Raw genomic sequence first — 27,683 nt, 5'->3', positions numbered from 1 at the left:
CAGGAGTTGAACCATGACCTCCTGGTTCATAGGTCCACACTCAACCACTGAACCACACCAGCCAGGCACCATATGTATTTTTTAAATTTTTTTTATTGATTAATTTGAGAGAGAGAGAGAGACATCGATTTGTTGTTCCACTTATGCATTCATTGGTTGGTTCTTCTTTTAAAAATATTTTCATTGATATTTTTTGAAAGACAGGAATGGAGAGGGAGAGAGAAAGAGAAACATGGATGTGAGGGCAGGGCATTGATCAGCTGCCTCCTGCACAGCCCCTACTGGGAATCGAGCCTGAAACCTGGCCATGTTCTCTGACCTGGAATCAAACCAGCAACCTTTCGGTGCACGGGACGCACTCAACCAACGGAGCCACACCAGCCAGCGCCATTGGTTGATTGTTGTGTGTGCCCTGACTGAGGCTCGAACCCACAGCCTTGGCATAACAGGACAACACTCTAGCCAACTGAGTTGCCGGCCAGGTTCCATGCGTACTTTTATTTAATGCTCATAGCAACCCTGCGATGTGGAACTTCTTATGCCTGATCACAAATCAGGAAATCAAGTCCCGGAGGAGTAAGGTGGCTCAGGTGATGTCATATTCTTGTTAATCGATGGAAAGAGCATGAACTTGCTCCCAGGTCTCTCTGATTGCAATGCCTAAGATAGTACCAACATACCAGGAAAGGCATATACAGTAGTTTATAAATGTACTGCCTGTGGGGATGTGAGCTCTCCAAAAGTCAGCTGGTAGGTCCCCTTTCCTCTCAGAGGGATATGGACATCTCGGCCTCTCACTGGGTCCTGACATTTGAGTATTCCGGTTCGATGCTTCTCTGAGGAGGATTCTTCCCCTGAAAGCGGATGGAGGCATAACACACCTCTGGCTCCATCCTCAAGGTCGGGGCGGCCCCTGCATAGCTAGTGGAGTCAGCCACCGGGCTGTCTAACTCTGGAGTCTTCTGGTGACCCTGTATGGAGAGCAAAGAACAATTGAGTCAGAGCAGGGTGGGGGTAGGGGGAGGAGTTCCTGCAATGAATTTGATTGTAATAGGATCTTTGTTCATTCTTCCATTTTTTTAAATAAAATTTTAGAACTTATTTTTTGTTAATCCTCAACTGAGGATATCTTTTTCCATTGGTTTTTAAAGGGGGGAGAGAGAGAGAGAGAGAGAGAGAGAGAGAGAGAGAGAGAAAGAGAAACATTGATGTGAGAGAGGCACATCTATTGGTTGCCTCATGCATGCACCCTGAATGGGGTGGGTATGGAACCTATAACCCAGGTACGTGCCCTTGACCAGAAATTGAATCCACAACCCTTCTGTGCATGGGCTGACACTCTAACCACTGAGAAATATTGGTCAGGTCATTCTTTCATTCTTTTATTGAATATTTCTCAAGGTCCCATTTAATCACTTAGCCAACAAAGATAGCTCTTATTGGTTGCTTTCCAATTCTAATGACCACTCACACAGACCTTTGTGGAAAATACTATTATTTTACAAAGAAAGATAGTAAGTCTCAGAGAAGTTAGGTACTTCTCAAGAGCACACATCTACTGGTCATGAACTCAACCCCTGGTCTCTCAGAGCTCTCCTATGTGCCAAACACTGGATATGCAGGGAGATGTCTATGAAAAAGAACTTCTACTCCTGTGTGTCTCTCCTTTATTCCCTTTTTAAAAAAATCCTCCCCCACGGATATGTTTTTATTGATTTATAGAAAGAAAGGAAGGAGAGAGAAACATCAATGTGAGAGAGAAACATTGATCACTTGCCCCCATGTGTGCCCCAACCAGGCATCAAACTTGCAACCTTTTGGTGTATGAGATGACGCTCTGACCAACTGAGCCACCCAGCCAGGGATCTCCTTTACTTTTACACCAAGCAATTCTCTGACACCAGCTGGACATCCTACAATTGGACTCAATTCTGACACCATCTACTTGAAGATATTGTCAAATCCCACAGGTTAAAGGCTCCGTCTCACAAGATCCCCCGCCCCCACTGCCCTATGTGGGCCTGTGGTGTGACGTTTTCCCCTCTTGGGAACTGTGAGGAACAAATCGACAAGATGTCTCCTGATCTGTTGGCCTGACATACCTGAATAATAATAAAACCTACATTCTTCAAAAGAGTGAGAAGGTGAAGAGCTCGTTTCTGGACATGCTGAATGCAATGCAAATGTGGGCCACCCAGGAAGTGGGGGCAGGGTTGCATGCCAGCATGTCCATGTTACTCACCAGGGAAGCTGGCCCCATGGCAGTGTGGATGTTGTCCATGCTCATTGCTGTCCCAGCTTTCTTCCTGCGGGTCTTCACTCTGTTGGGAGACATCAGGGTCTTTGACACAGGGTCACTCTTTGAGGCTGGAGTGAGTGACTAGGGAAGGTCAAGAGTGGGGCAAAACCAGGAGCCTTCATAGCAAGACTTTGGAACAAGGTCTTCCACCACACCTCCCGATTCAGGCGTGGCTCAGTGGCTATGGGCTGGATTCCCACCACCACGGCACCCCTTACCCTTGCTCCGGGCCCTCACACCCCTCTAGGTTCCTATTCTCTACCTCTGGCCCACACCTGTCCCATCTCACACAAAATAGATGAGGCAGAGGCAGCCAGCCAGCAGTGCAGTGACACCAGCTCCCCCAACGGCCGCCTGAACTACGTCTGCCTTCGTCCTCGGTTCCCCTGCAGACAAGAGAGACATGGGTGAACTCCAAGCTTGATGAACAGGCATGTATTCCCTCTTCTCAAGCATGAACAGATGGGTGCCCCTCTCCTCCCATCCAGGGCTGAGCAACTAGGTCCTCCAGAACCATGGGGTGAAGGACACGGCCTACGTGACATCCCCTATCCAGTCCCCACACTCCTGTGCAGCAAACCTCATCTTTTCTAGGACCTGGGATCTTCTCCATCTAGGGTTTCTCTGCCACAGACCCCAAAACTGGCTGCAGCAGGACCTTGAGCCTCAGTGTCCCAGGGCACTCCAGAGCGCTGTGGGTTGCCAAAAGACCTCTCTTTTTCCTTCCTGGGAAGGTGTCAGAATCTTGTCTCCTGGCCTCAACTGGCCCTGTCGCTCAGGGTCAAAGGTGGTCTTTTGTGCCTCCAGAAGAAGGTGAAATCCAGGAGGTTCTCAGACCTTCAGGCGAGACCCAGACAGCTTTCCTGGTCTCATTTGGCCATGCTTCCCAGAAGCCTTGGGGTCAGGGATGTGTCTCTGAGCATCACCTGTTCCAGTCCGATGGAACTGCTCAGAGAGTCCTAACAGGGTCACTGACCAGTGGGGTGGGAACTAGATGATGTCACCAATGGGAATAGGGCAGGAGGAGGATGGGGCTCCAGAGACAGGTCAAGGTGAGGGCCAAGGGAAGGGCAAGCAAAAAATAGAGATCTTCAGAGAAGTGAAACTGCTCTACATGACACTATAATGGTGTACACATGTCATGATACAATGTCCAAGCCCATCGAGTGTACAACAACAAGAGTAAACCATAATTATGAGTTTTAGTTGACAATGATGTGTCAGTGTCAGTTCATCGATTGTACAAATGTCCCCTCTGGTGGGGGATGTGCATGTGAGGGAGGGTGTGATGGGTTTAGGGGAAATCTCTCTACCTTCTGTCTCCTGCTCAATATTGCTGTGAATTTATAACTGCTCTTAAAACTAAAGTCTACTCTAAAATACCCCAAGGCATTTGTAACTGGAGGAAGATAAAGAGCATCTGTAAGGATGGGCAGGGAGAAGGTTGTGGTCACTCTGGCCAGACAATGGTAGGAGGGTATTGGGGAAGAGGTCAGATAGGGGTGCTCAGGTTTAACTGAACCCACACCCCCCCTGCTGAACTCTGAAGTCCAGCTCTGAATCACCCAGACAGAGACCCACGTCAGTCAATGCCCCATGACAGAAGGCTCCTTCCCACCTGCACTGTCTCCTAGGCAACCACCTGGTGTTGGGTTCTGGGGGGCACCTAGGAAAGGAAGAGAGGAATTCCTTCTTTAGTGAGCTGAGATGAGGTGAGGATCATTTAGGCATTCCCCCTCCACCCCCAGAGACCACAGAAATGCAAGAGGGACAGGGCTGTGTCCTTGAGGTCCCCTACACAGCCAGGCCTCCAGGACAAACACCCAGCACCCCTGCCTGGCCCTCCTGCTCTGCACACCCTCAGGGACCTGCTGTTCCAACCCAGCACTCACAGGTGACGTTGAGCTGAATGGTTGTCTCCACGGTCACACCAGCGGCAGGAAAATGCACCTGACAGGTGAGGTTGGTGCCGTGGTCCTGGGGCCGTGGGGTGAGGGTGAGCACGGAGGAGAGGCGGGTCCTGGGGCCCAGGGAGCTGTGGGCAGCTGACGTCCAGGAGAAGATGGGGGGCGTGCCCCGCTCACAGGCCCAGGGCACAGAGCAGGTCAGGTTCCTGGGGAGGCCGCTCTCCAGGGTCCCCGGGATGAGGATGTGGGGTGTGTGGTTGAGGGCTGGTGAGGAGGGGGAGACAGGGGATCAGGATGGAGGCCCCCAGGTGCGGCCCTGAGAGAATCCTCGGGCTTTGGTCCAGCTCCTCCCTCTGAGCCCAACACACTGTACCCCGACCCCCTCTCAGGATGGGGTCCCATCCCAGCCCTGCCCGGGGCCACCATGAACTTCTCCCAAGGCCTCTCCTGGAACCTGTTCCTTACCCGTCACTCGCACAGAGAGCATGTTCTGTTTGTAAGAATATTTAAACTCTTGGTAACCTGCCCTCTCCACTCGAAAAAAATATAATCCCTCATCTGTCCTCCTGGCGTCTCTGATGTCCAGGGAGCAGTTGTTGGTTCTGGGATCCCCAAGGAGGTGGAATCGGCCCTGGGTCTCCTCCTGCACGTTCCGAGTCTGGTTGCTTGTGACCACAGCAGCATCGTGGAATTCATTAGCTCCTTCTGGGAACCAGGAGCCATATGTAGGGATAGAAGTCCCAGATGTCCACTGGGGAGTGAAGGTGCAGGACACAGAAACACACAAGCTCTCCTGCACTGTCACAGGTGTCTGCACTGTCACCGTGTATCTTCTATCCTGAGCCAGGGACCCTGCAGAAAAAGGAGGGTCAGCCGCAGCCCCTGCCCTACTGCCCCCTCTCCCCTCAGACACTCACCTGCCCACAGCAGAGGCAGCAGCCACAGCATCTCTGACATGGAAGGTTTCTGGGCTCTTGTGGGTGAAAAAAGAATGAAGACAGTGGGAGGGGGGACCGTGGTGAGACCACAGAAACTGGGGAGGCGCATGAGAACTTGGCTGTTCACAAAAGAGGAACCTCAGAGCCCAAGCGCTCCCCCTCTCTGCACAGAGCAGGCAGGCACCCCACAGCCCAGAGACCCAGGACTCCCTCCCAGAGAAGGACAGACAGGAAGGTCACCCGGAGTCCTGTCCAATCTCGGATCTTCCCTGCAGCTCCAGAGCAGAACCAGAACCGCTGAGGACATCTGAGGAGGGGACACGGGAGTCTCCTAAGGTTCTCCCGTTGGGGGCTTTTCTGAGCTCTGGTGTCTACACAAGGAATTTAAAATATACAGAAGGGTCTTAGGTAAAGTGTCAGGGGCAGCCATTATTTCAGGCATTCATTCATTCACTCATTCATTCATTCACTCCCTCATCCATTCATTCTGCACAGAGTGGGAGGACACCCCACAGCCTAGAGATCCTCAGACGCGGGTCCATCCAGCATGTTCTGGACCTGACCCACGAGAGTGAAAGCATGGGCCTCTGCAGATACGAGGCTTGCCAGACCACTGTGGGTATCTGAGTCCTGCCCAGGCAGAGGTGTTGTTGGTGCCTTCAGTAGACACTGGGGAGTGGTGATGCATTTACCCATTCATTCACCCATTCACTCACTCACTCACTCATTCATTCATCCATTCATGCATTCAGCCATTCATTCATTCATTTACCCATTCACTCACTCCTTCATCACCCATTCATTTATTCACCCATTCAATCATTCACTCATTTGTTTATTCATTCACTCATTCATTCATTCGCTCGACAAACAGACTGAGCCTGTGCCCTGTGTGGGCGCTGGAGGAGAGAAGACTGGCAGATGCCCTCCGTCCACCCCCAGGATGCTTCACATTGGCGGGGGTTGGGGAGAGGCAGATGACCTCAGAACCTGCCTGGTAGAGGCCGTGATGGTGAAACAAGGCCGGGGCCATGACTGGAGGCTCCACTGGCTGGTAGCTGTTGGGCACAACAGGACAGACTGGACGTGGCCTGGACTCGTCCAGGAGGAACATTCCTAGCTGTGGGACCTGCCGTGGGCCCAGGGACAGTGAGTGGGTGAAGTCTCTGAGGGGGATGGGTAGGGAGCACTCTGCTTTCTCCCTACTCACATGACATCGGCCCCCAGTTCTGGCCTCCTTTCTCACTTCCCTTCCTCCTGCCCTGTCACCCCTGCTGGAAGCCATCCCCGGGCATCAGGGGCGCTAGCTCCGGGCAGTGCAGCCGCCCAGTCTTCTGAAGCTGTCCCTCCCTCTTTGTCATCAACTCTCTGACATCCAAGTGGGGAGACCGGCCTGTCGATTCTCCTGGCATTCCCTGTGCTGGAGCTGGGGGTGCACAGACAGACACACCCTGACCCCTGGCTGGCCTCCCGTGGGGGTGTTTGCAGGGAGCTCTCAGCAGCTATACCAGGGAAGCTCAGCTACTGTTGCCCAGCCCTGGGCTTGCTCACATCCCGTGTCTTTCTCCCCAGAACCCCAGTGCCACAGACACATGTCTGACAGGCCCCAGGCCTTCACCCAGGCCCAGGCCCCCCAGGACAAGTCCCCCACCAACACACACACCCCTGTGTGTTCCCTGCATCCCTGAAGCTGAACCTGAGAATAAGGTAGAGCTGTTGGACCTCATCCCGGCTAAGCTGGGGTCCCCGCTGGCCTGGAGTAGCCCCCCTCTGCCCCCTTCCCCATCCTTTCTCATATCTCCCGAGTAGGAGCAGCCCAGACCCCAGCCCTCTCTCGCTCCGCCCCCCGAGGCAGGGAAGCCTGGCAGGTGCCACGCCAGTGGGTGAGCTCCCCAGGTCTCCAGCCCTGCTGCACAGGACAGCTCCGCACCTGGGCGCGGAGGACTGGCAGGGCTCAGGGCATGGCCTCTGACGTTTCCATCACCTCCTAGTCCTCCCCACCTCCTCCCCGGGTCACAGAAAGGCTGCGCTTGCAGTTCCCATGGAACAGACTAGGTGCACAGCAGTGTGTGAGTTTAGGGGGGAGTGGCCCCCACCATGCAGGCCCCGGGCTGCACCAGGGGAGTGGGGGGGGGGGGGGCGGGGGGAGCAGCGTGAGGAGGCTCTGCAGTGACAGGATGGAGCGAGCCGGGCTCCCAGGGCAGGATTGCACGGGCTTGTTGGTGTGATTCCCCGGGCAGACAGGTAACTCAGGCAGCGCAGGCTCCAGGCTCCATGACAGCATCCTAGGACCCGCAGCTCAAAGGACGGAGCTGTGTTTCTCACGGCTTTGGAAGCTGGGAGGCCCAGGGTAAAATGCCAGCAGATTGGGTTCCTGGTGTGAGCCAGTCTCTGGGCCTCACATGGCCTATTTTTTTTTATTATTACTAAAGGCCCAGTGCACAAAATTCATGCATGGGGTGGGAGAGGGAGTTTCGTCAGCCCGGCCTGCACCCTCTCACAATCCAGGACCCCTCTGGGGATGTCAGACTGCTGATCGGGCCTAAACTGGCAGCCAGACATCCCTCTCGCAATCCGGGACTGCTGGCTCCTACCTGCTTGTTGATGTTCTGTTTGAACGGTGACGCTGAGATTAGCTCGGCGTGCAGGATTGAGTTTAGAGAAGCAGAGGGCTATTGCTCGTCAGGCAAGTAGCCGAGCCCCCAAAGCTCTCATGGCTTTTATTTGGGGAGTACAGCAAATAACAGTGGAGTACAGCAAGTGACAATGATTAATGCTTATGAGATCATCTAAGCTAAGTTATACATTACACTATTAATTTCCTATGTTATACAAAGACCCTTTCCACCTGCAGCAGTGCACCCTCCCTTGAACTTTCCATGCCATCATGGACTATTTATCACCTCAAGGAAAGTTCTGCCTCTGAACAATAAGTCTTGCTTCCAAGACTTTGTTCTGAAGTGGCCCGCTTGCAGGCCCCCGCCTTTTCTTGGCAGAGCGTCCTCTTCTAGTTAACTTCATTCCACTTGACCAGCTACACTGCTTGCCTGCCTGCCTGATGCCTGATCACCCCTAACTGGCTCTTCCTCAGCCCCTGCCCCATGGCTTCATCTGGAAAGTTCTTTGGCTGTCAAGTCTAATAAGCATATTAGCCTTTTATTATTATAGATTATTACATGTGGGGAGAGAAATGGAAGATCACTGCCTCACTTTCTCTTCCTTGTCTTTTTTTTTTTTCTTGTCAGATTTGACTCTGAGGTTTTTTTTCTTTTAAATTGTTAAAAGTTTTACATATGTCTTGCCCTGGCCGGTTTGGCTCAGTAGATGGGGCGTCAGCCTGCTGACTCAAGGGTCCCAGGTTCGATTCCGGTCAAGGGCATGTACCTTGGTTGCGGGCACATCCCCAGTGGGGAGTGTGCAGGAGGCAGCTGATCGATGTTTCTCTCTCATCGATGTTTCTAACTCTCTATCCCTTCCTCTCTGTAAAAAATCAATAAAATATATTTAAAAAAAGTTTTACATGTGTCTCCTTTTTCTCCGATTGACCCCCCACCCGCAGCCATTCCCATCCCGGGAAAGCCCCCACTGCCCCAGTGTCTGTGTCCTCTCTTCCTTTCCTTATCAGGCCCTCAGTTTTAGGAGGCCACCCTCATGGGCTGCTTTAATGTCACTCCTGAAAGAACAATCCCGTTGGGGGTTAAGGCTTCAACAGATGAATGTGGGGGAGGAGACCCAATTCTGTCCATAGCATCCAGGCTTCTGGGGTTCCCAACTTCCATCCATCCTTGTCTTTATTATTTTATTTTATGTATTTTTATTGATTTCAGAGAGGAAGGGAGAGGGAGAGAGAGATAGAAACATCAATGATGAGAGAGAATCACTGATTGGCTGCCTCCTGCATGCTCCCTACTGGGGATCAAGCCTGCAACTCAGGCATGTGCCCTGACCAGGAATTGAACCTGGGACCTTCAGTCTACAGGCCGATGCTCTATCCACTGAGCCAAGCAGATTAGGGCCATCCTTGTCCTTATTACAGGCGGAACCACACCTGGTACGTGCAGAGGAACCAAGCATGTAAGTAATTGCATCATTTCTTCTTCCCAGCTAAAGGAATACGTCCATCTCCATCATCCAGGTGATATTCAAAGCACGGTGATATTTCCAGGGACTTGATTAAGGGGGGCTGCAGCCCTGAGGGCACCCTCCCCAGGCTCCTTCCAGCTCTGGAACCAGTAGCCACAGGCAGGTGTGGGTTTGCTCCAGCCGCCCTCCTGAGGGCAGGAGATGGTGCAGGGTGCGGGGACTCACAAGCCCTCCTGTATCATCACTTCTAGCTTGAAATCCGGGTTCTGGGCTTGGGGCCCCAGGGTGGGCGGCTCGGCCTCACCCTCTGCCCTTCCAGCTCACCCCAGACGCCAGGGGCAGCGGCCCCTCTGGAGTGGGACCTGCCACACCCATTCCTGGTTTAGTCTAATGTTGAAGTTTCCTCTTTCAAGGAACGAAGAGCCTCAGAGCCGAGAGGAAGCCCCAACAATAAGGTGAGGAGGTTTCGGTGCACACAGGAGAGGAACCTCGGGCCAGCTCTCCATCACAACCGCCTGGGCTGCCCTGGGAGACTTGCTCGCTTCCTCATTTCTCAGAGGCGGAGCCTGCGGTTCAGAGAGGGCCAGAGACAGGCCACCAGAGCCTGGGAGGGCAGCACCTGCCCTGTCTCTCTCCTGGCTCCTGCCCGTAGCCTGTCCTTTGCCACCTGATCTCTGTACTAGTAACCGAGGCATCTGAATCCTGCTAAGAAGTGGAGAAAGAGGCCCCAGCCGGTTTGGCTCAGTGGATAAAGTGTCGGCCTGCAGCATGAAGGGTCCTGGGTTTGGTTCTGCTCAGGGCACATGCCCAGGTTGCTGGCTCAATCCCCATAATGGGGGAGGGGGGATTGCAGGAGGCAGCCGATCAATGATTCTTTCTCATCATCGATGTTTCTATTTCTCTCTCCCTCTCCCTTCCTCTCTGAAATCAAGGGAGAGAGAGATAAAGTGGAGAAAGAGGATGAAGCCACAAGCGGTGCCCCTAATTACCTGGGTATTTAGCACACAAAATGCACTCATCGCCTTGGCCCCTGGCCAGCCTCTCTCCACCAGCACATGAAGGCGGCGCTGGGTGAGGGCTTGAAGGCTGCTGGGAACGCCCCTTCTAAGGCACAGTGTGGTTTTCCTCTGCACCTGGCCTCCAGCACCTTCTCTGGTCCAGGTTGGTCTCTGTGGCTGTTTCTCTAGCTTTTCACAGGCCCCAGCAGCCTGCAACTGTGCATCCTGAGCCACCCAGGGTCACCCAGAGGTCATGTTGTGTCTGGTACGAATGGGCAGGAAATGGGTTGGTATTGGTGTGCAGTAAGCTTAGTTACAGTAGCACCAGGGAACCCCCCCCCTCCCTCTCCCCGCTTCTTCTCTCTCTCCCCGTCCCTCTCCCTTCTCTCTCCCCCCCTCCCCTTCTCTCTCCCTCTAGCCCCTCCTCTCTTCTCCTTCTCTCTTTCCCTCTCTCCCTCTCTCCCCCTCTCTTTCCCTCTCACCCTCTTTCCCTCTCTCTCCTCCTCTCTCTTCTTTTCTCTCTCCCTCTCTTCCCGCCTCCCTCCCTCCCCAGAGGTTCCTGACACCCTACTTTGCGACCACCTCCCATCCAATGCCCAGCAAACCAAATTAGAGCCTCCTGCAAAACCTCAGCTCAGCCAGAGAGGTGAGTGTGCTCTTGCCTACAGGGACCACCTTCCTGTGGGAACCTGCAGAGGCAGAGATTCATGTTTCTGCCACCAGGTGGCAGCAATGGCCCTTCCAGCTCTGGTCCTCTTCAACCAGCCATTGGAATCAAGGGAAAGGTCAGACCAGACTTCTGTCATCAGCTGGAGCGGGTCCAGCTAATTGCTTGAAGCCAGTTAGTGTGAATATTTAGCATCGATTAATTACTCTTCTAACTACTTTATCTACAAAAGCCCCTTTGAGCTTTAGGACCACCCACTGAGGTCCAGAGTAATGATCTGTTTTCCACTGTAGGAGTGATAATGAGGTTCGCTGACGTGTCTCTATTTTTTTTCAAATGGATTTATTGAGGTACAGTTGATAGACAAAAAAAAGGCACCTATTTAATGCATGCAATTTAATGTGTTTGGACATATGCATATACCTGTTGAAACCATGACCATAATCAAGGTAAGAAATACATCTATCACTTCTCAATGTTTCCCTGTGTCTCGTGTTTTGTGGAGCTTTGTTTGTTTGTCGTAAGAAAATGTAAGCCCTGGCCGGTAGCTCAGTAGGTGAGAGTGTCTTCCTGATACACCAAGGTTGTGGGTTCGATCCCCAGTCAGGACACATACGAGAAGCAACCAATGAATACGTAAATAAGTGGAACAACAAATTGATGTCTCTCTTTCTCTCTCTCTCTCTCTCTCTCTCCCTCTTTCTCTAAAAAAAACCAACAAAAAACTTAATAAATAGCCCAGCTGGCAGAGATCAGTGGTTGAGCATCAACCTATTAACCAGGAGGTCGCGGTTCGATTCCCAGCCAGGGCACAGGCCCAGGTTTCAGGCTCCATCTCCAATGGGGTGCATGCAGGAGGCGACCGATCAATGATTCTCTCTCATCATTGATGTTTCTACCTCTCCCTCTCCTTTTCTCTCCGAAATCAATAAAAAATACATTTAAAAAACTTCATCACTAAATAAAAAGAAACTTTAATGTGAGATCTACTTTCTTAACAAAAATTTTAGGTGCACAATGCAGGCACTCATTGTACCGCGGTCTCCAGTAGTTATACATCTTGCATAACTGACACTTGATACCTGCTGAACACACACTCACCATTTCCCCTCCCTCCAGGCCCAGGCAGCCCCCACTCTATCCTCTGCTCCTATGAGCCTGAGTATCTTAGATACTTCAAACAAGTGGAATCACGGAGCATTTGTCCTTCTGTGTCTGGCTTATTCCGCTTAGCATAATGCTTGACAGGAAATGCGTAAGGGAGTTCTTCAAGCTGAAAGGACAGGACGGGATGTTAAATGCACTCACGTGCTGCTTCACAGGTTCCGAGCACTGTGTCCCCTGTGTCTTATCAGGGGGATCACTTCATAAATTATATAAATGTTTAACCTCTATGCTATACACCTGAAGGTCATATAATATTGTACATCAACTGTAATTTAAAAATTAATTATGAAAATAGTACTAGAATGGGGAAAGTCAAAGGCATGAAGGAAAATTCTGATATGTTCAACCAGTGGTTTACTGGTAAATGTTTAACAACCAGATCATTGGGTACAGAGAGAGTCCTGATTTGTAGTGTTTTCCAATGTCCTGGGTGTAAATATTGCCATCATGGCCAATTCCAAGCACCCAATTTGAAGTCACTGAACCTGGAGTTGGGAAAAGAAGGGCGCAATTGGCTCTTGCCAACCAGAGAGAGCCAGCTTCAGTACACAAGTGTATGCAATGAAATGAGAAATGTTTTTGCCTAGCAAAAGCACCATATGCTAAGTCAAAAGGCCATTATTAGACAGGAAATATGTTTTTTCAACTAACACTCAGCTGATTTCCTTAATATGAAGAGTGTCTTCAAATCATTAAGAAATCCACAAGGAAATACAAATGGTCCTTAAAGTTAACTCAACCTAGTTATTTTTAACCTAGTCACAAAATGATAAGGTACGTTAAAATGGTACTGAGTTCATTTAGGATATCATCAAGGATGAAAATGTTTAGCACAGAAATAAGCACATTGCAGGGGTATAAACAGAACAACATCCAGGAAGCAGTATTTGCCAATATCTGTAGAAATTACAAACATACGTTTTGATCTAGGACTTTCTTCTCTAGAAAATTATTTTGCACACACACACACACGATGGATGTTCATACAAGTAATTCGTTACAGTATAATTTGACTTAGCTGAAGACTGAAAGTGCCATAGTTTTCCACCAACGGGGGACCAAGTACTTTATAGAATAATATACTTCCAATTGGAAGACCATGGATTCATCAGTAAGAATAGAGAATGTTTCCTATGTACTGATTGATCCAGAAAGATCTCCCAGGAGGGCTTAGTTCATAGTAATGCACCAATATAACTTTCTTAGCTGTGACAAATGCATCGTGATGATGGAAGACTTTAATGATGAGGGGAGCTGAGTGAGGGATTTATGGGTCTGGGGGAGCTCTGAGGAGGAGGTAAGTGTGTGCCTGGAGGATAGAACAGATGAGCTGGGACATGGAAAACGAGTATTTGAAATCAAGAATGTGTAACTCTCCCAAGCACCGTGGACTTGCCTTGCACACAGTAGCAGCACAGTAGTGATGAATATGTGTCAAATGACAGGCTTTGCAGATCTCCCTAGAAGCAAATGCACAAGTCGCAGGATTTTGCGTAAAGTTTTGCTTTAATTTTGGTAAAGGAAATGACATATATCTGATTTTCTTCTCCTTGTATCTGCTCACTCACAACCAGAGGGAATAATAGTTCAAGAAGACCAGAAGTGAGAGGTGAATAAAAGTTTGTTTTCCTCTGTAGGGACAGGACCAACTCAGCGAAGTGCTTCCCTAATGTGCAGGAGTGGGTTGGGGGTGGGAAGAAAGGTTGGAGCATCCCTGTGTCTGGCCCTTTCTTTTGGGATCCGGTGTCCAAGACCTTTCCCATGTCCTCAAGTTTTTCTCATCCCTCCTTTATTTTGGAGGACCCCAGCCCGCCAGGAAAAACAGGAGTGAGGTTGGTGTCCGGTAGAATGCTAGCTCTGGGGGCTGAGCAGCTGGTTCTCTGTGTTTTGGTATTTGGGGGACTCAGATAAGGGGTCACCGGTGAGAGGCCACAGGGGAGGAGGAAGCCAGCTCCCATGTGGGTGCTCCTGAGCTGGGTGAAGTCCGTAAGGAGAGGCAGGTGTAGGAAAATGTTGGGAGGACATGAACTTCCTCTTTTCAGCCCTATGGGGAACCACACTTTCTGCCACTTTTTCTCCCACGGTGGGACTCTGGACAGTCTGGGCCAGTAAGTGCATGAAGTGTCTGCATAGAAGTTGGGGTGGGAGCCCTGGGGTGGTTGAGACCACCCAGAGAGAGACCAGAAGGTTCCAGACAGAAAACCCCAAAAAAGGGATAGCCTGTCCCTGACTGAGTGAGTTAAAACCAGATCAGATGGGGAAAGACAGACAGCACACCAGAAGTTCTTCAGCTGGTCATGAGGACAGATACAAAATTAAAAGGAAACCTCGTTTCTCCCAAGGTCTTGCAACAGCGATAAAATGTCACAAGGACGCCCACTTGGAGTGGTGAATGCTTTCCTCCCATGACGCTCCGAGTCTGGTTTTGCTATTCCCATCTAACTACTCAACACAGCATCCGATTCCTAGTCAACACCCATACTGGGCGAAGGGCCCAAGCATGAGGGGGCGGCACGTCCTGGAAGGTCCTGGACACGCTGACCAGCTTCATTGACCAGGATGTCACCAGACCCTTCCCCAGCTTCCTCCTACTCTGCACTGGGGCCCCTTAAATGGTTGACCTCCCGGGGGCGCTCCAGAGACACCCGGAATTCATGTTGAGGAGCTGTCCTGACTGTGGTGCTGAAACAGGCTCTCCAGAGGCTTCTGTCCAGTTTGAGGCCAAGAGGGAAAAGGGGTGGTGATGGATGGAACCAGGGGAGAAGCAGACCATCGGGAGTGCTGGAGGCTGGGCTCCTCCCTCTGCTCTGTCTCCCATCTCTCCTGTTCTCTCTCAGGGATTGTCTGTCCTGAGGATGAGGTCCATCTGTCCTACCTGGCCGAGCCACAGGCAGGAGGATGTTTGGACTAAAGCTCTCTGTCCACTGTCCTCTGTACCACTCCTTTAATAGCTTGCTTCATGGCAGCCTCACCCAAACGAACAAAATCTTTCAAAGTGAGAGGCTAATCTTCACAGTTGACAAAGGAGAAAACTTTAGGGTCAGAGTCAGGGTTATTAAATACTCCAGGTCTGTCCACCCACCCCCGTGCTTCTGGGCCGGGGAGGGTAGTCTCAGGCCTGATGGGGATGGGAAGCACTTCCTGGATACTTATTTCTGGCTCTGAGTGATACCTCTTGCTGGACTCACGTGACAGTGTCAGAGGGACTTGGAGAGGAATGAGGCTACCTGGCTGCCTTTTGATTCTGAGTCAGGATGTGGGAAACCACGGGTCTGAGTGTCTGTTCTCTGTTGGGCCAGCAACTGAGGTACCTGCCTCTGTATTGCTCTTGACCAATTTGCTGTCTTTTTACCACTTTCCAGAACTCTCCATGGGTTGTCTCTTGCACCATTCATGGGGTTTATAGCTGTGAGTAGAGGGGAGGAGCCGGGGACAATGGGTCCATGCTATCCTCTCTGGATTGGAAGTTTAAGCATCAATGTTTAATGTTTTCAGCGGATGGGTTGATCTGTATTGCTATAATGACACTATGATGAACAGAAGGCTGATTCAGCTGTTCCTTCTGGGTCTAGAGCAGAAGGGTTCAGGCGTTTTCTTACACCATATCTGTTTCCTTAGGGGTCACTTTATGAACATACTAGATAGAGGCCCAGTGTATGAAATTCATCCATGGGCGGGGGGGGGGTCCCTCAGCCCGGCCTGCACCCTCTCCAATCCGGGATCCCTCTCGCAATCTGGGACTGCTGGCTCCTAACCACTCACCTGCCTGCCTGCCTGATCACCCCTAACCACTCTCCCTGCCTGCCTGATGCCCCTAACTGCTCCCTTGCTGGCCTGATCATCCCTATTTGTCTCTCCCCTGCTGGAATGATCACCCCTTACTGTCTCTCCCCTGCCAGCCTGTTTGCCCCTAACCACGACTGCCTTGGCCCCCGCCACTGTGACTTTGTCTGGAGCTGCAAGTAAATTCTGGGCTGTTTTTGTTTAAACTATTTTTAAGTTCAAATATTGGTTTATTTTCAGGAGGAAGATTACGAGCTCCGGCTTTTTCCTTCATTTTTTTTTCAACCCAGACACATATTTTTGAGCCCATTTTGTAGGATAAATGGGTGTTACCCAGATGGTGATTTGGTGAGGGGAGTTCCTGGAGGAGGGATGTGGATGCTCAAAGACAGTGAGGAACGCACCAGAACACTCGTTCTTAGAGAATGGCTTGAGGGGTTGATGACTTAGGCTATGGTGATGGAAAAGTGGACTGCATGAGATTAAGAATAACTTAGAACAGCCCTGGCTGGGTGGCTCAGTTGGTTGGAGCATCGTCCCACACACTAAAAGGTGACAAGTGTGATTCCTGGTCAGGGCACATACCTAGGTTGTGGGTTCCATCCCCAATAAGGGAATATACAGGAGGCTACCAATTGATGTTTCTCTTTCACCTCTCTCTCCTTCTCTCTTTCTCTCTGTCAAAATCAAATGAACATATTCTCGATGAGGATTTTTTAAAGAAGAATAACTTAGAGCAGAGGTCAGAAAACTTTAGCGGGGGAGGGGAGCTGCCTACTTTTGTAAATAAAATTTTGTTGAGACACGGCCACATTAATTTATTTTCAGATTGCCTATGGCTGTGTTTGCACTGCAAACAGAGATGCCTAGTTGCAACAAAAACCACACCGCTTGCAAAGCTTAACATATTTGCTCTCTGTCCCCTTACAAAGTTTTTTCCCTGATTTGTGATCTAGAATGTCAAATTGAGAAGCTTGTCAATGGTTCTTTTGGGCAGAGGAGATAGAGCAGTGTTTTGACTCCGAGTTTTAGGAAATCCTATAGTGTTAGTAAGTGATTTTGCCCATAGCAGGCAGGCAGGATGGACAAGGAAGATTCAGGAGTGGAGCGAGATGATGGGAAGGGATCCACAGAAGGAATCGGCGTAGAGAGTGAGGCTGACATGTTGCAATACATTGTCCAGGACAGGACAGATTACACTCAGCCTCTGAGTGACGCCACTAACACCAAAAAATTTATTTTTTGTTAATCCTCACCTGAGGATATTCTTCTGAAACTCTCACAGCATACCAGGACTTTTGCTGGGTGTTTGCCATATGTACTTTTATCTATTTATTTTTAATATATTTTATTTATTTTTTACAGAGAGGAAGGGAGAGAGATAGAGAGTTAGAAACATCGATGAGAGAGAAACATCGATCAGCTGCCTCCTGCACATCTCCCACTGGGGACGCACCTGAAACCAAGGTACATGTCCTTGACCGGAATCGAACCTGGGACCTTTCAGTCCGAAGGCCGATGCTCTATCCATTGAGCCAAACCGGTTTCGGCGCCATATGTAATTTTAAAAAACATCTTTTTTAAAGAAGAATCTCTTACCCATTGAAACAGCCTGGAGGAACCTGGAGAATGTCATGCTAAGTGAAATAAGTCAGTCAGAGAAAAACAAGTATCACATGATCGTACTCATAGGTGGAATCTACGTAACAAAATAAACTGATGAACAGAGTGGATCTAGAGGCACGGAAGCATGGGACAGAGTGCGGAATATCAGAGGGAAGGCGGGGGAGAGTGTGTGGGTGGGAGGTAATCAGCCAAAGAACTTGTATGCATAAATGCAGGACCCATGAACACAGACAACAGGGTGCTAAAGGTCTTGGGTGGGAGTGGTGGGCGGGGATGGGTTGGAAGGGGTCAATGGGGGAATAAAGGGGACATATGTAAGACTTTCACCAATAAAGAATTCTTTAAAAAAAGAAAAAATATCTTTAAATTGATTTCAGGGAGGAAGGAAGAAGGAAAGAGAGAAACATCAATGATGAGAGAGAATTGAGCCCACAACCCAGTCATATGCCCTGACCAGGAATGGAACCATGACCTCCTGGTTCATAGGTCCACACTCAACCACTGAACCACACCAGCCAGGCACCATATGTATTTTTCTAAATTTTTTTTATTGATTGATTTGAGAGAGGGAGACATCGATTTATTGTTCCACTTATGCATTCATTGGTTGGTTCTTCTTTTAAAAAGATTTTCATTGATTTTTTTTTGAAAGACAGAAAGGAATGGAGAGGGAGAGAGAAAGAAAACATGGATGCGAGGGCAGGGCATTGATCAGCTGTCTCCAGCACGGCCCCTACTGGGACTCGAGCCAGAAACTTGGCCGTGTTCTCTGACCTGGAATCAAACCAGCAACCTTTCGGTGCACGGGACGCACTCAACCAACGGAGCCACACCAGCCAGCGCCATTGGTTGATTGTTGTGTGTGCCCTGACTGAGGCTCGAACCCACAGCCTTGGCGTAACAGGACAACACTCTAACCAACTGAGCTACCGGCCAGGTTCCATGCGTACTTTTATTTAATGCTCATAGCAACCCTGCGATATAGAACTTCTTACGCCTGATCACAAATCAGGAAATCAAATCCCAGAGGAGTAAGGTGGCTCAGGTTATGTCATATTCTTGTTAATCGATGGAAAGAGCATGAACTTGATCCCAGGTCTCTCTGATTGCAATGCCTAAGATAGTTCCAACATACCATGAAAGGTATATACAGTAGTTTATAAACGCACTGCCTGTGGGGATGTGAGCTCTCCAAAAGTCAGCTGGTAGGTCCCCCTTCGCAAAGACTAGAGGATATGGACATTTTGGCCTCTCACTGGGCCCTGACATTTGAGTATTCCAGTTCGATGCTTGTCTGAGGAGGATTCTTCCCCTGTAAGCGGAGGGAGGCATAGTAAACCTCTGGCTCCATCCTCAAGGTCGGGGCGGCCACTGCAGAGCTAGTGGAGTCAGCCGCCGGGCTGTCTAACTCTGGGGTCTTCTGGTGACCCTGTATGGAGAGCAAAGAACACCAAGGTCAGAGCAGGGTGGGGGTAGGGGGAGGAGTTCCTGCAATGAATTTGATTGCAATAGGATCTTTGTTCATTCTCCCATTTTTTAAAATAAATTTTTAAAATTTATTTTTTGTTAATCCTCACCTGAGGATATCTTTTTCCATTGATTTTAGAGAGGGGGGAGGGAGAGGGAGAGAGAGAGAGAGAGAGAGAGAGAGAGAGAGAGAGAGAGAGAGAGAGAGAGAAACATTGATGTGAGAGAGACACATCTATTGGTTGCCTCCTGCATGCACCCTGAATGGGGCGGGTATAGAACCTATAACCCAGGTACGTGCCCTTGACCAGAAATTGAATCCACAACCCTTCTGTGCATGGGCTGACACTCTAACCACTGAGAAATATCAATCAGATCATTCTTTCATTCTTTTATTCAATATTTCTCAAGGTCCCATTTAATCACTTATCCAACAAAGATAGCTCTTATTGGTTGCTTTCCAATTCTAGTGACCACTCTCACAGACCTTTGTGGAAAATACTATTATTTTACAAAGAAAGATAGTAAGTCTCAGAGAAGTTAGATACTTCTCAAGAGCACACATCTACTGGTCAGAAACTCAACCCCTGGTCTCTCAGAGCTCTCCTATGTGCCAAACACTGGATATGCAGGGAGATGTTTATGAAAAAGAACTTCTACTCCTGTGTGTCTCTCCTTTATTCCTTTTTTTAAAAAAAAATCCTCCCCCAAGGATATGTTTTTATTGATTTATAGAAAGAGAGGAAGGCAGAGAGAAACATCGATGTGAGAGAGAAACATGGATCAGTTGCCCCCGTGTGTGCCCCAACCAGGCATCAAACCTGCAACCTTTTGGTGTATGAGATGACGCTCTGACCAACTGAGCCACCCAGCCAGGGATCTCCTTTACTTTTACACCAAGCAATTGTCTGACACCAGCTGGACATCCTACAACTGGACTCAGTTCTGACACCATCTACCTGAAGATATTGTCAGATCCCACAGGTTAAAGGCTCCGTCCCACAAGATCCCCCGCCCCCACTGCCACTTCAGATGCCAATCACAAGTCCAGGTTGCCACCTGTGCTTCTGACCAACTGGCTGCAAATCAGAGGTCCCCACGATTCCCTCCTCAAGTTCAATTAATTCGCTAGAGTGACTCACAGAATTCAGGGAAACTAGCCATAGAGCAGCTTGTTATGGAAGGATGTGGTAAAGGATACAGATGACCAACCTGAAGAAGAGATGCATGGGCCCAGGTATGAGGGAAGGGCAAGGAGCTTCTATGTCTCGCCAAGTGCACCAACTTGAAATCTCCCTCAGCCCCATACTCAGCATGTTTATGGAGGTTTCAGCATGTAGACATGATCAATAATTAATTCCATTTCCAGCCCCTCTCCTCTCTCTGGAGAATGGAGGATGGGGCTTAAACGTCTATGCTTCTAATTATAGCTCAGTCTTTCTTGTGACCAGCCCCCATCCAGGAATCCACAAGAGTTGCTTCATTACACCCTAGCTGGAGTGCTCAGTGGTTAGAGTGCCAGCCCATGCACTGAAGGGTCATGTGTTGAATTCCTGTCAAGGGCAGGTACCTGGGTTGCAGGTTTGATTCCTGGCCCCAGTCTGGCACCTATTGGAGGCAATCAATCGGTGTGTCTCTCTCACATCGATGTTTCTGTTTCTCTTTCTCTCTTTCTCTCCCTCTCTCTCTTTCCCCCAACCCCTGCCCTCCCTCCTTTCCACTCTTTCTAAAAAAATCATTGGAGAAAATATCCTCAGGTAAGGATTAACAACAACAACAAAAGTGTTGCCTCATTAGAAAAAGAAAAAAAGACTCTTCTATCACTATGGAAATTCCAAGGGAATGAGGAGTACAACCATTTTCTGCTACAGACTCATTCCTTGGCTCCAGAGTTACTGCAACATTTCTCAAATGGGGCTTTTCACTTCCTCTTCCTCCATTCTCTCTTGAACTCAACCCAATTAAGATATCTGCCTCTGTAAGGCCACCAGATCTGCTTTCGTCCAGATCAGTTCTGATGCCACTAAGCTAAGTTTAAACCAGTGGTTCCCAACGTGGGGCACATGCCCCCCAGGGGGGAAATTCGATTTTGAAGGGGAGTAATTGGAGAATAAGTTATGAACAGTGACATTTTTGCATTTCTTATGGGTCTAGGGGCCTCATATACAGTATATAAATATATTGTGATGTATCTATGCATTTCAATTCTCTATTATATGTTTTTGAAACTTTGCTATTTTTTAATATCACTTCAATTACTGTTATTTTTTAAACAATTTCTTAGTGATTTCTTCCTGAGTACTTCAACTGCCCTTTCATTCTTTTATTTTTCTCTTTCACGGATGCCATGTTCTTTGGAATCTTGTTTAGACCAAATTAATGGCCTTTCAGGCTTCTTCCACGTTAATAGGAGTTCACTTTTTGAATAACAAGAATTATATGTCATGAGAGGACGTGGTGAGAAAGGATTTTAGAGATGCTTAGGTGGGGCATGGCCAAAAAAGGTTGGGAACCACTAGTTTCAACGGTCATTTCTCAGACCCTAATTTACCATTTATTAGCATTTGAAAAAAGGTGAGCACTCTCGCCTCCTGGAAGTTCCACTCCCACTTGACCACCAGGACCCATCCCTCCACTCTCCTGGTCAATTATTTTTCTTCTGTGGTCTTTTGCTCTTTCCACCACATCTCCCTGACTCTAAGTGCTGGAGGGCCCCAGGGCTCTGTCCGCAGACTGATTCTCTTCTTTGTGGCTTCATCAACTAACAGACCTTGATGTGGAAGACCCCCAGATCTCCGTGCCTCCCACTTCGACCCCTCTCCTGAACTCCAGACTCTGGCCATCTACTTGTCCTCTTCACATAAACATCTCAAAAGTGCCTCACACTTACCGTAACCAAAACAAAGTTTGATCGCCTCTCAAAAACATACCTTTCCTGCAGAGTTGGAAATTTCAAGAATTGGCACTTCAATTCTTTAAGTTGCTCAGGGCAACCACATTAGGGTCATCCTTAGTATCTACGGACATTTGTGGGCATCTATGGCTATCTATGGACCCCTATGACATCATTGGGCATCTATGACATCTATGAATATATCCATGACAATCAATAGACATCTCTGACCATCTTTCAATATCTATGACATTTCTGGACATGTGTAATATCCATAGAGTTATCTTTGACATCTATGGACATCTATAAGCATTTAAGAGCATCTATGACTATAGACCTCTATGACATCACTGGACATCTATGACATCTATGGAGTCTTCCTGGATGTCTATGACACTTATGAGGTACAGGCAGTGAGCTCACACCCAAGAGTACCCTATCATTCTATTGGCAAATCCTGTTGACCCCACCTGCAAAATGTATCCAGACCCCAACTGCTTCACACCAGATTCATCACTGATGCCCTAAGTCTGTTTTATGGACCAAACTGTCAAATTCATATGTTGATGCTCTAACTTCCAAGGTGACTATATTTGGTGATAGGGCCTTTAACGGGGTATTTAATTTTTTAAATGGTGTCATTAGAGTAGGACCCAACATGACTTAAGGCTTCATAAAAAGAAGAGAGACCAGGAATGCATGGGCACAGAGAAAAGGCCAAGAGCGAGCATGAAGGTGGCCATCTGCAAGCTCGGAAGGGACATTTTACATTTGTAACGTAATAATTTATAAAAATACAGATATTGACGAGTGGGAGATATTGGCCGAAGGAAAAGATAAATGCATGGGTGATGGCTGATCATGTGTTCAAAAACCTCACAGTGGTACCCACATAAGGTAGAGTTCGATGAGAGTCAGTACTTGGAGGATGAGCAGGAGCAGGGTGGGTTGAGGCAGGCATGTGAAGAGGAGAGGACAGCCTAGCAATGATTCTGAGATGCAAAAGGCTTACTTTGCTGGAGGTGAATGAACAGGCGAGTGTGGGAGGCACAAAGCATGGAAAGTGACTGGTTTTTCCTGCCTCAAATGCCAGACCAAGCTGTGTGGGTGCTCGGCAGTGTGAAGAACCAGTGCTTTTCAGGCTTGGGTGTGATGGGGCAGTGCTGGGGAGGAGAGGTAGGAGGGCTTCAGTGGACATGCTTTGCAGTGTATTAGTACAGAAAGAGCTGGTGGAGGACTGGGCAGGACAGGGCCGGGTCTCTGGTTGGGTTTCAGGGATAAGAATACCATTGGTAAGATGGAGAGCCCAGCAGAAGTATATTTTGGGGTGTATTAATCATGTGCATTTTATGTTTTGATATCTGGGGCTTTGATAACCCTAGAGAAACTGTCCCTGCCAGGACTAGCTAATTGCTAGAGACAGTAAAGGACTTGCCTCTAAGTGTGACTTTCGTATTGCAAACCAGCCAGTCCAATCCAAACTCCATGCCTCCAACCATCTCCTTTATGGAACTCTTATACTTCTGATCAGTCACCTCCTGCCCTGATCACACCAGGACCAGGGACCAGACAATGAAAGACAACCCCTACAGCCCAGAGCCTGTTGAAATTAATCAAACTAGCTAGTCCTAAGCCTGCTTCCCCTGCCTCACCTCATCTTCACCATGGAAACCATCATCAAGGTTCCTGCCCATGTTTTCCCCTTCACTCCTTCTGCCTCCTGACCGACCCTGGTGCTGCCCTGTGTGGCCCTGTGGTGTGACGTTTTCCCCTCATCCTGGGAACTGTGAGGAACAAATTGACAAGTGGTCTCCTGATCTGTTGGCCTGACATATATGAATAATAATAAAACCTACATTTTCCAAAAGAGTGGGGAGGTGAAGAGCTCATTTCTGGACATGCTGAATGGAACGCAAATGTGGGCCACCCAGGAAGTGGGGGCAGGGTTGCACGACAGGATGTCCATGTTACTCACCAGGGAAGCTGGCCCCATGGCAGTGTGGATGTTGTCCATGCCCATTGCTGTCCTGGCTTTCTTCCTGCGGGTCTTCACTCTGTTGGGAGACACCAGGGTCTTTGACACAGGGTCACTCTTTGAGGCTGGAGTGAGTGACTAGGGAAGGTCAAGGGTGGGGCAAAACTAGGAGCCTTCATGACAAGACTTTGGAACAAAGTCTCTCTCTCCACCCCCCACCGACCCCCAATTCAAGCCTGGCTCGGTGGCTACTGGCTGGATTCTCACCACCATGGAACCCCTTACCTTTGCTCCTGGCCCTCAAAACCTCTCCACATCCCTATTCTCCACCTCTGGCCCACACCTGTCCCATCTCACACAAAATAGATGAGGCAGAGACAGCCAGCCAGCAGTGCAGTGACACCGGCTCCCCCGACGGCCGCCCCAACCACATCTGCCCTCGTCCTTGTTTCCCCTGCAGACAAGAGAGACATGGGTGAACTCCAAGCTTGATGAACAGGCATGTATCCCCTCTTCTCAAGCATGAAGAGATGGGTGCCCCTCTCCTCCCATCCAGGGCTGAGCAACTAGGTCCTCCAGAACCATGGGGTGAAGGACACGGCCTATGTGACATCTCCTATCCAGTCCCCACACTCCTGTGCAGCAAACCTCATCTTTTCTAGGACCCAGGTTCTTCTCCATCTAAGGTTTCTCTGCCACAGACCCCAGACCTGGCTGCAGCAGGACCTTGAGCCTCAGTGTCCCGTGAGCACTCCAGAGAGAGACACACACACAGACCACTGTGGGTTTCAGAAAGACCTGTCTCTTCTTCCTTCCTGGGAAGGTGTCAGAATCTTCTCTCCTGGTCTCCACTGGCCCTGTTGCTCAGGGTCAAAGGTGGTTTTTTGTGCCTCCAGAAGAAGGTGAAATCCAAGAGGTTCTCAGACCTTTAGGCAAGACCCAGACAGCTTTCCTGGTCTCATTTGGTCATGCCTCCCAGGAGCCTTGGGGTCAGGGATGTGTCTCTGAGCATCACCTGTTCCAGTCTGATGGAACTGCTCAGAGAGTCCTAACAGGGTCACTGACCAGTCAAGGTGGGGACCAGATGCCATCACCAATGGGAATAGGGCAGGAGGAGGACAGGGCTCCAGAGACAGGTCAAGGTGAGGGCCAAGGGGAGGGCAGGCCAAAAATAGAGATCTTCAGAGAAGTGAAACTGCTCTACATGACACTATAATGGTGTACACATGTCATGATACAATGTCCAAGCCCATCGAGTGTACAACACCAAGAGTAAACCATAATTATGAGTTTTAGTTGACAATGATGTGTCAGTGTCGGTTCATCGATTGTACAAATGTCCCCTCTGGTGGGGGATGTGCGTGTGAGGGAGGGTGCGACAGGATTAGGGGCAATCTCTCTACCTTCTGTCTCCTGCTCAATATTGCTGTGAGTTTATAACTACTCTTAAAACTAAAGTCTACTCTAAAATACCCCAAGGCATTTGTAACTGGAGGAAGATAAAGAGCGTCAGTTAGGATGGGCAGGGAGAAGGTTGTGGTCACTCTGGCCAGACAGTGGTTGGAGGGTATTGGGGAAGAGGTCAGATAGCGGTGCTCACGTTTAACTGCACCCACACCCCCCTGCTGAACTCTGAAGTCCAGCTCTGAATCACCCAGACAGAGACCCAGGTCAGTCAATGCCCCATGACAGAATGCTCCTTCCCACCTGCACTGTCTCCTAGGCAACCACCTGGTGTTGGGTTCTGTGTGGCACCTAGGAAAGGAAGAGAGGAATTCCTTCTTCAGTGGACTGAGATGGAGTAAGGATCATTAGGCATTGCACTTCCACTCTCAGAGCCCACAGAAATGCAAGAGGGACAGGGCTTGTGTCCTCGAGGTTCCCTACACAGCCAGGCCTCCAGGACAAGCACCCAGCACCCCTGCCTGGCCCTCCTGCTCTGCACACCCTCAGCGACCTGCTGTTCCGACCCAGCACTCACAGGTGACGCTGAGCTGAATGGTTGTCTCCACGGTCACACCAGCGGCAGGAAAATGCACCTGACAGGTGAGGTTGGTACCGTGGTCCTGGGGCCGTGGAGTGAGGGTGAGCACGGAGGAGAGGCGGGTCCTGGGGCCCAGGGAGCTGTGGGCAGCTGACGTCCAGGAGAAGATGGGGGGCGTGCCCCGCTCACAGGCCCAGGGCACAGAGCAGGTCAGGTTCCTGGGGAGGCCTCTCTCCAAGGGCCCCGGGATGAGGATGTGGGGTGTGTGGTTGAGGGCTGGTGGGAGGAGGAGACAGGGGATCAGGAGGGAGGACCCCAGGTGCAGCCCTGAGAAAAGCCTCGGGCTTTGGTTCAGTTCCTCCCTCTGAGCCCAACACACTGTACCCCGACCCCCTCTAAGGTTGGGGTCCCATCCCAGCCCTTCCCGGGGCCACTATGAACTTCTCCCAAGGCCTCTCCTGGAGCCCATTCCTTACCTGTCACTCGCACAGTGAGCATGTTTTTTATATAAGAATATTTCTCCATTGGGTAACTTGGTGACTCCACCCGAAAAAAATATAATCCGTCATCTGTCCTCCTGGCGTCTCTGATGTCCAGGGAGCAGTTCTTGGTCTGCGGATCCCCGAGGAGGTGGAATCGGCCCTGGGTCTCCTCCTGCACTTTACGAGTCTGGTTGCTTGTGACCACAGCAGCATCGTGGAATACTTGAGCTCCTTCTGGGAACCAGGAGCCATATGTAGGGATAGAAGTCCCAGAGGTCCATGGGGCAGTGAAGGTGCAGGACACAGAAACACACAAGCCCTCCTGCACCATCACGGGTGTCTGCACTGTCACCGTGTATCTTCCATCCTGAGCCAGGGACCCTGCAGGAAAAGGAGGGTCAGCCGCAGCCCCTGCCCTACTCCCCCCTCTTCCCTCAGACACTCACCTGCCCACAGCAGAGGCAGCAGCCACAGCATCTCTGACATGGAGGGTTTCTGGGCTCCTGTGGGTGAAAAAAGAATGAAGACAGTGGGAGAGGAGACCGTGGTGAGACCACGGAAGCTGGGGAGGAGCACGAGATCTAGGCCTTTCACGAATGAGGAACCTCAGAGCCCAAGCAGTTCCCCTCTCTGCACAGAGCAGGCAGACACCCTACAGCCCAGGACAGACAGAAAGTTAGCCCGGAGTCCTGTCCAATCTCGGGTCTTCCCTGCAGCTCCAGAGCAGAACCAGAACCGCTGAGGACATCTGAGGAGGGGACACGGGAGTCTCCTAATGTCCTCCCATTGGGGGCTTTTCTGAGCTCTGCTGTCTACACCAGGCATGTAAATATATAGAAGGGTCTTAGGTAAAGTGTCAGGGGCAGCCATTATTTCAGGCATTCATTCATTCATTCACTCACTCATTCATTCATTCACCCATTCACTCCCTCATCCATTCATTTTGCACAGAGTGGGAGGACACCCCACAGCCCAGAGACCCTCAGACGTGGGTCAATCCAGCATGTTCTGGACCTTGGTGAGGCCCGCCCTGACCCATGAGGAGGAAAGCAGGAGCCTCTGCAGTTCTGAGGCTTGCCAGGCCATGGGTGGGTGTCTGAGTCCTGCCCAGGCGGAGGTGCTGTTGATGCCCTCAGTGGGCACTGGGGAGTGGTCATGCATTTACCCATTCATTCATTCACTCACTCACTCATTCATTCATCCATTCATGCATCTACCCATTCATTCATTCATTCATTCGTTCATTCATTCATTAGGCCATCCATCAATTCATTTACCCATTCACTCACTCCCTCATTCACCCATCCATTTATTCACCCATTCAATCATTCACTCATTTGTTTATTCATTCACTCATCGATTCATTCACTGGACAAACAGACTGAGCCTGTGCCCTGTGTGGGCGCTGGAGAAG

At 49.8% G+C, this 27,683-nt stretch overlaps 1 protein-coding gene across 1 annotated transcript; it reads right to left on the bottom strand.

Annotated features, from left to right (window-relative positions):
• Nucleotides 1-121: 121 nt before the first annotated feature.
• Nucleotides 122-26,782, bottom strand: LOC139000331 (sialic acid-binding Ig-like lectin 12). Its single transcript, XM_070402564.1, has 14 exons — nt 26,716-26,782; nt 26,264-26,650; nt 25,785-26,063; nt 25,511-25,558; nt 24,161-24,257; nt 23,804-23,882; nt 18,725-18,897; nt 5,124-5,179; nt 4,672-5,058; nt 4,192-4,470; nt 3,918-3,965; nt 2,589-2,685; nt 2,243-2,321; nt 122-971 (listed from the first exon to the last, which is right to left on the bottom strand). Exons 1-14 carry the CDS (start codon nt 26,753-26,755, stop codon nt 795-797), a joined length of 2,226 nt encoding a protein of 741 aa, XP_070258665.1. The 5' UTR covers nt 26,756-26,782; the 3' UTR covers nt 122-794.
• Between the last annotated feature and the right edge of the window lie 901 nt (nt 26,783-27,683).

Source organism: Myotis yumanensis, unplaced genomic scaffold (assembly GCF_028538775.1).
Source record: "Myotis yumanensis isolate MYYU_CA2020_CCGP unplaced genomic scaffold, mMyoYum1.0.hap1 SCAF_23, whole genome shotgun sequence".
In the NCBI taxonomy this organism is placed as follows: Eukaryota; Metazoa; Chordata; class Mammalia; order Chiroptera; family Vespertilionidae; genus Myotis; species Myotis yumanensis.
Note: the sequence above shows the minus strand (reverse complement) of the source record. Positions and strands in the feature narration are given on the sequence as shown.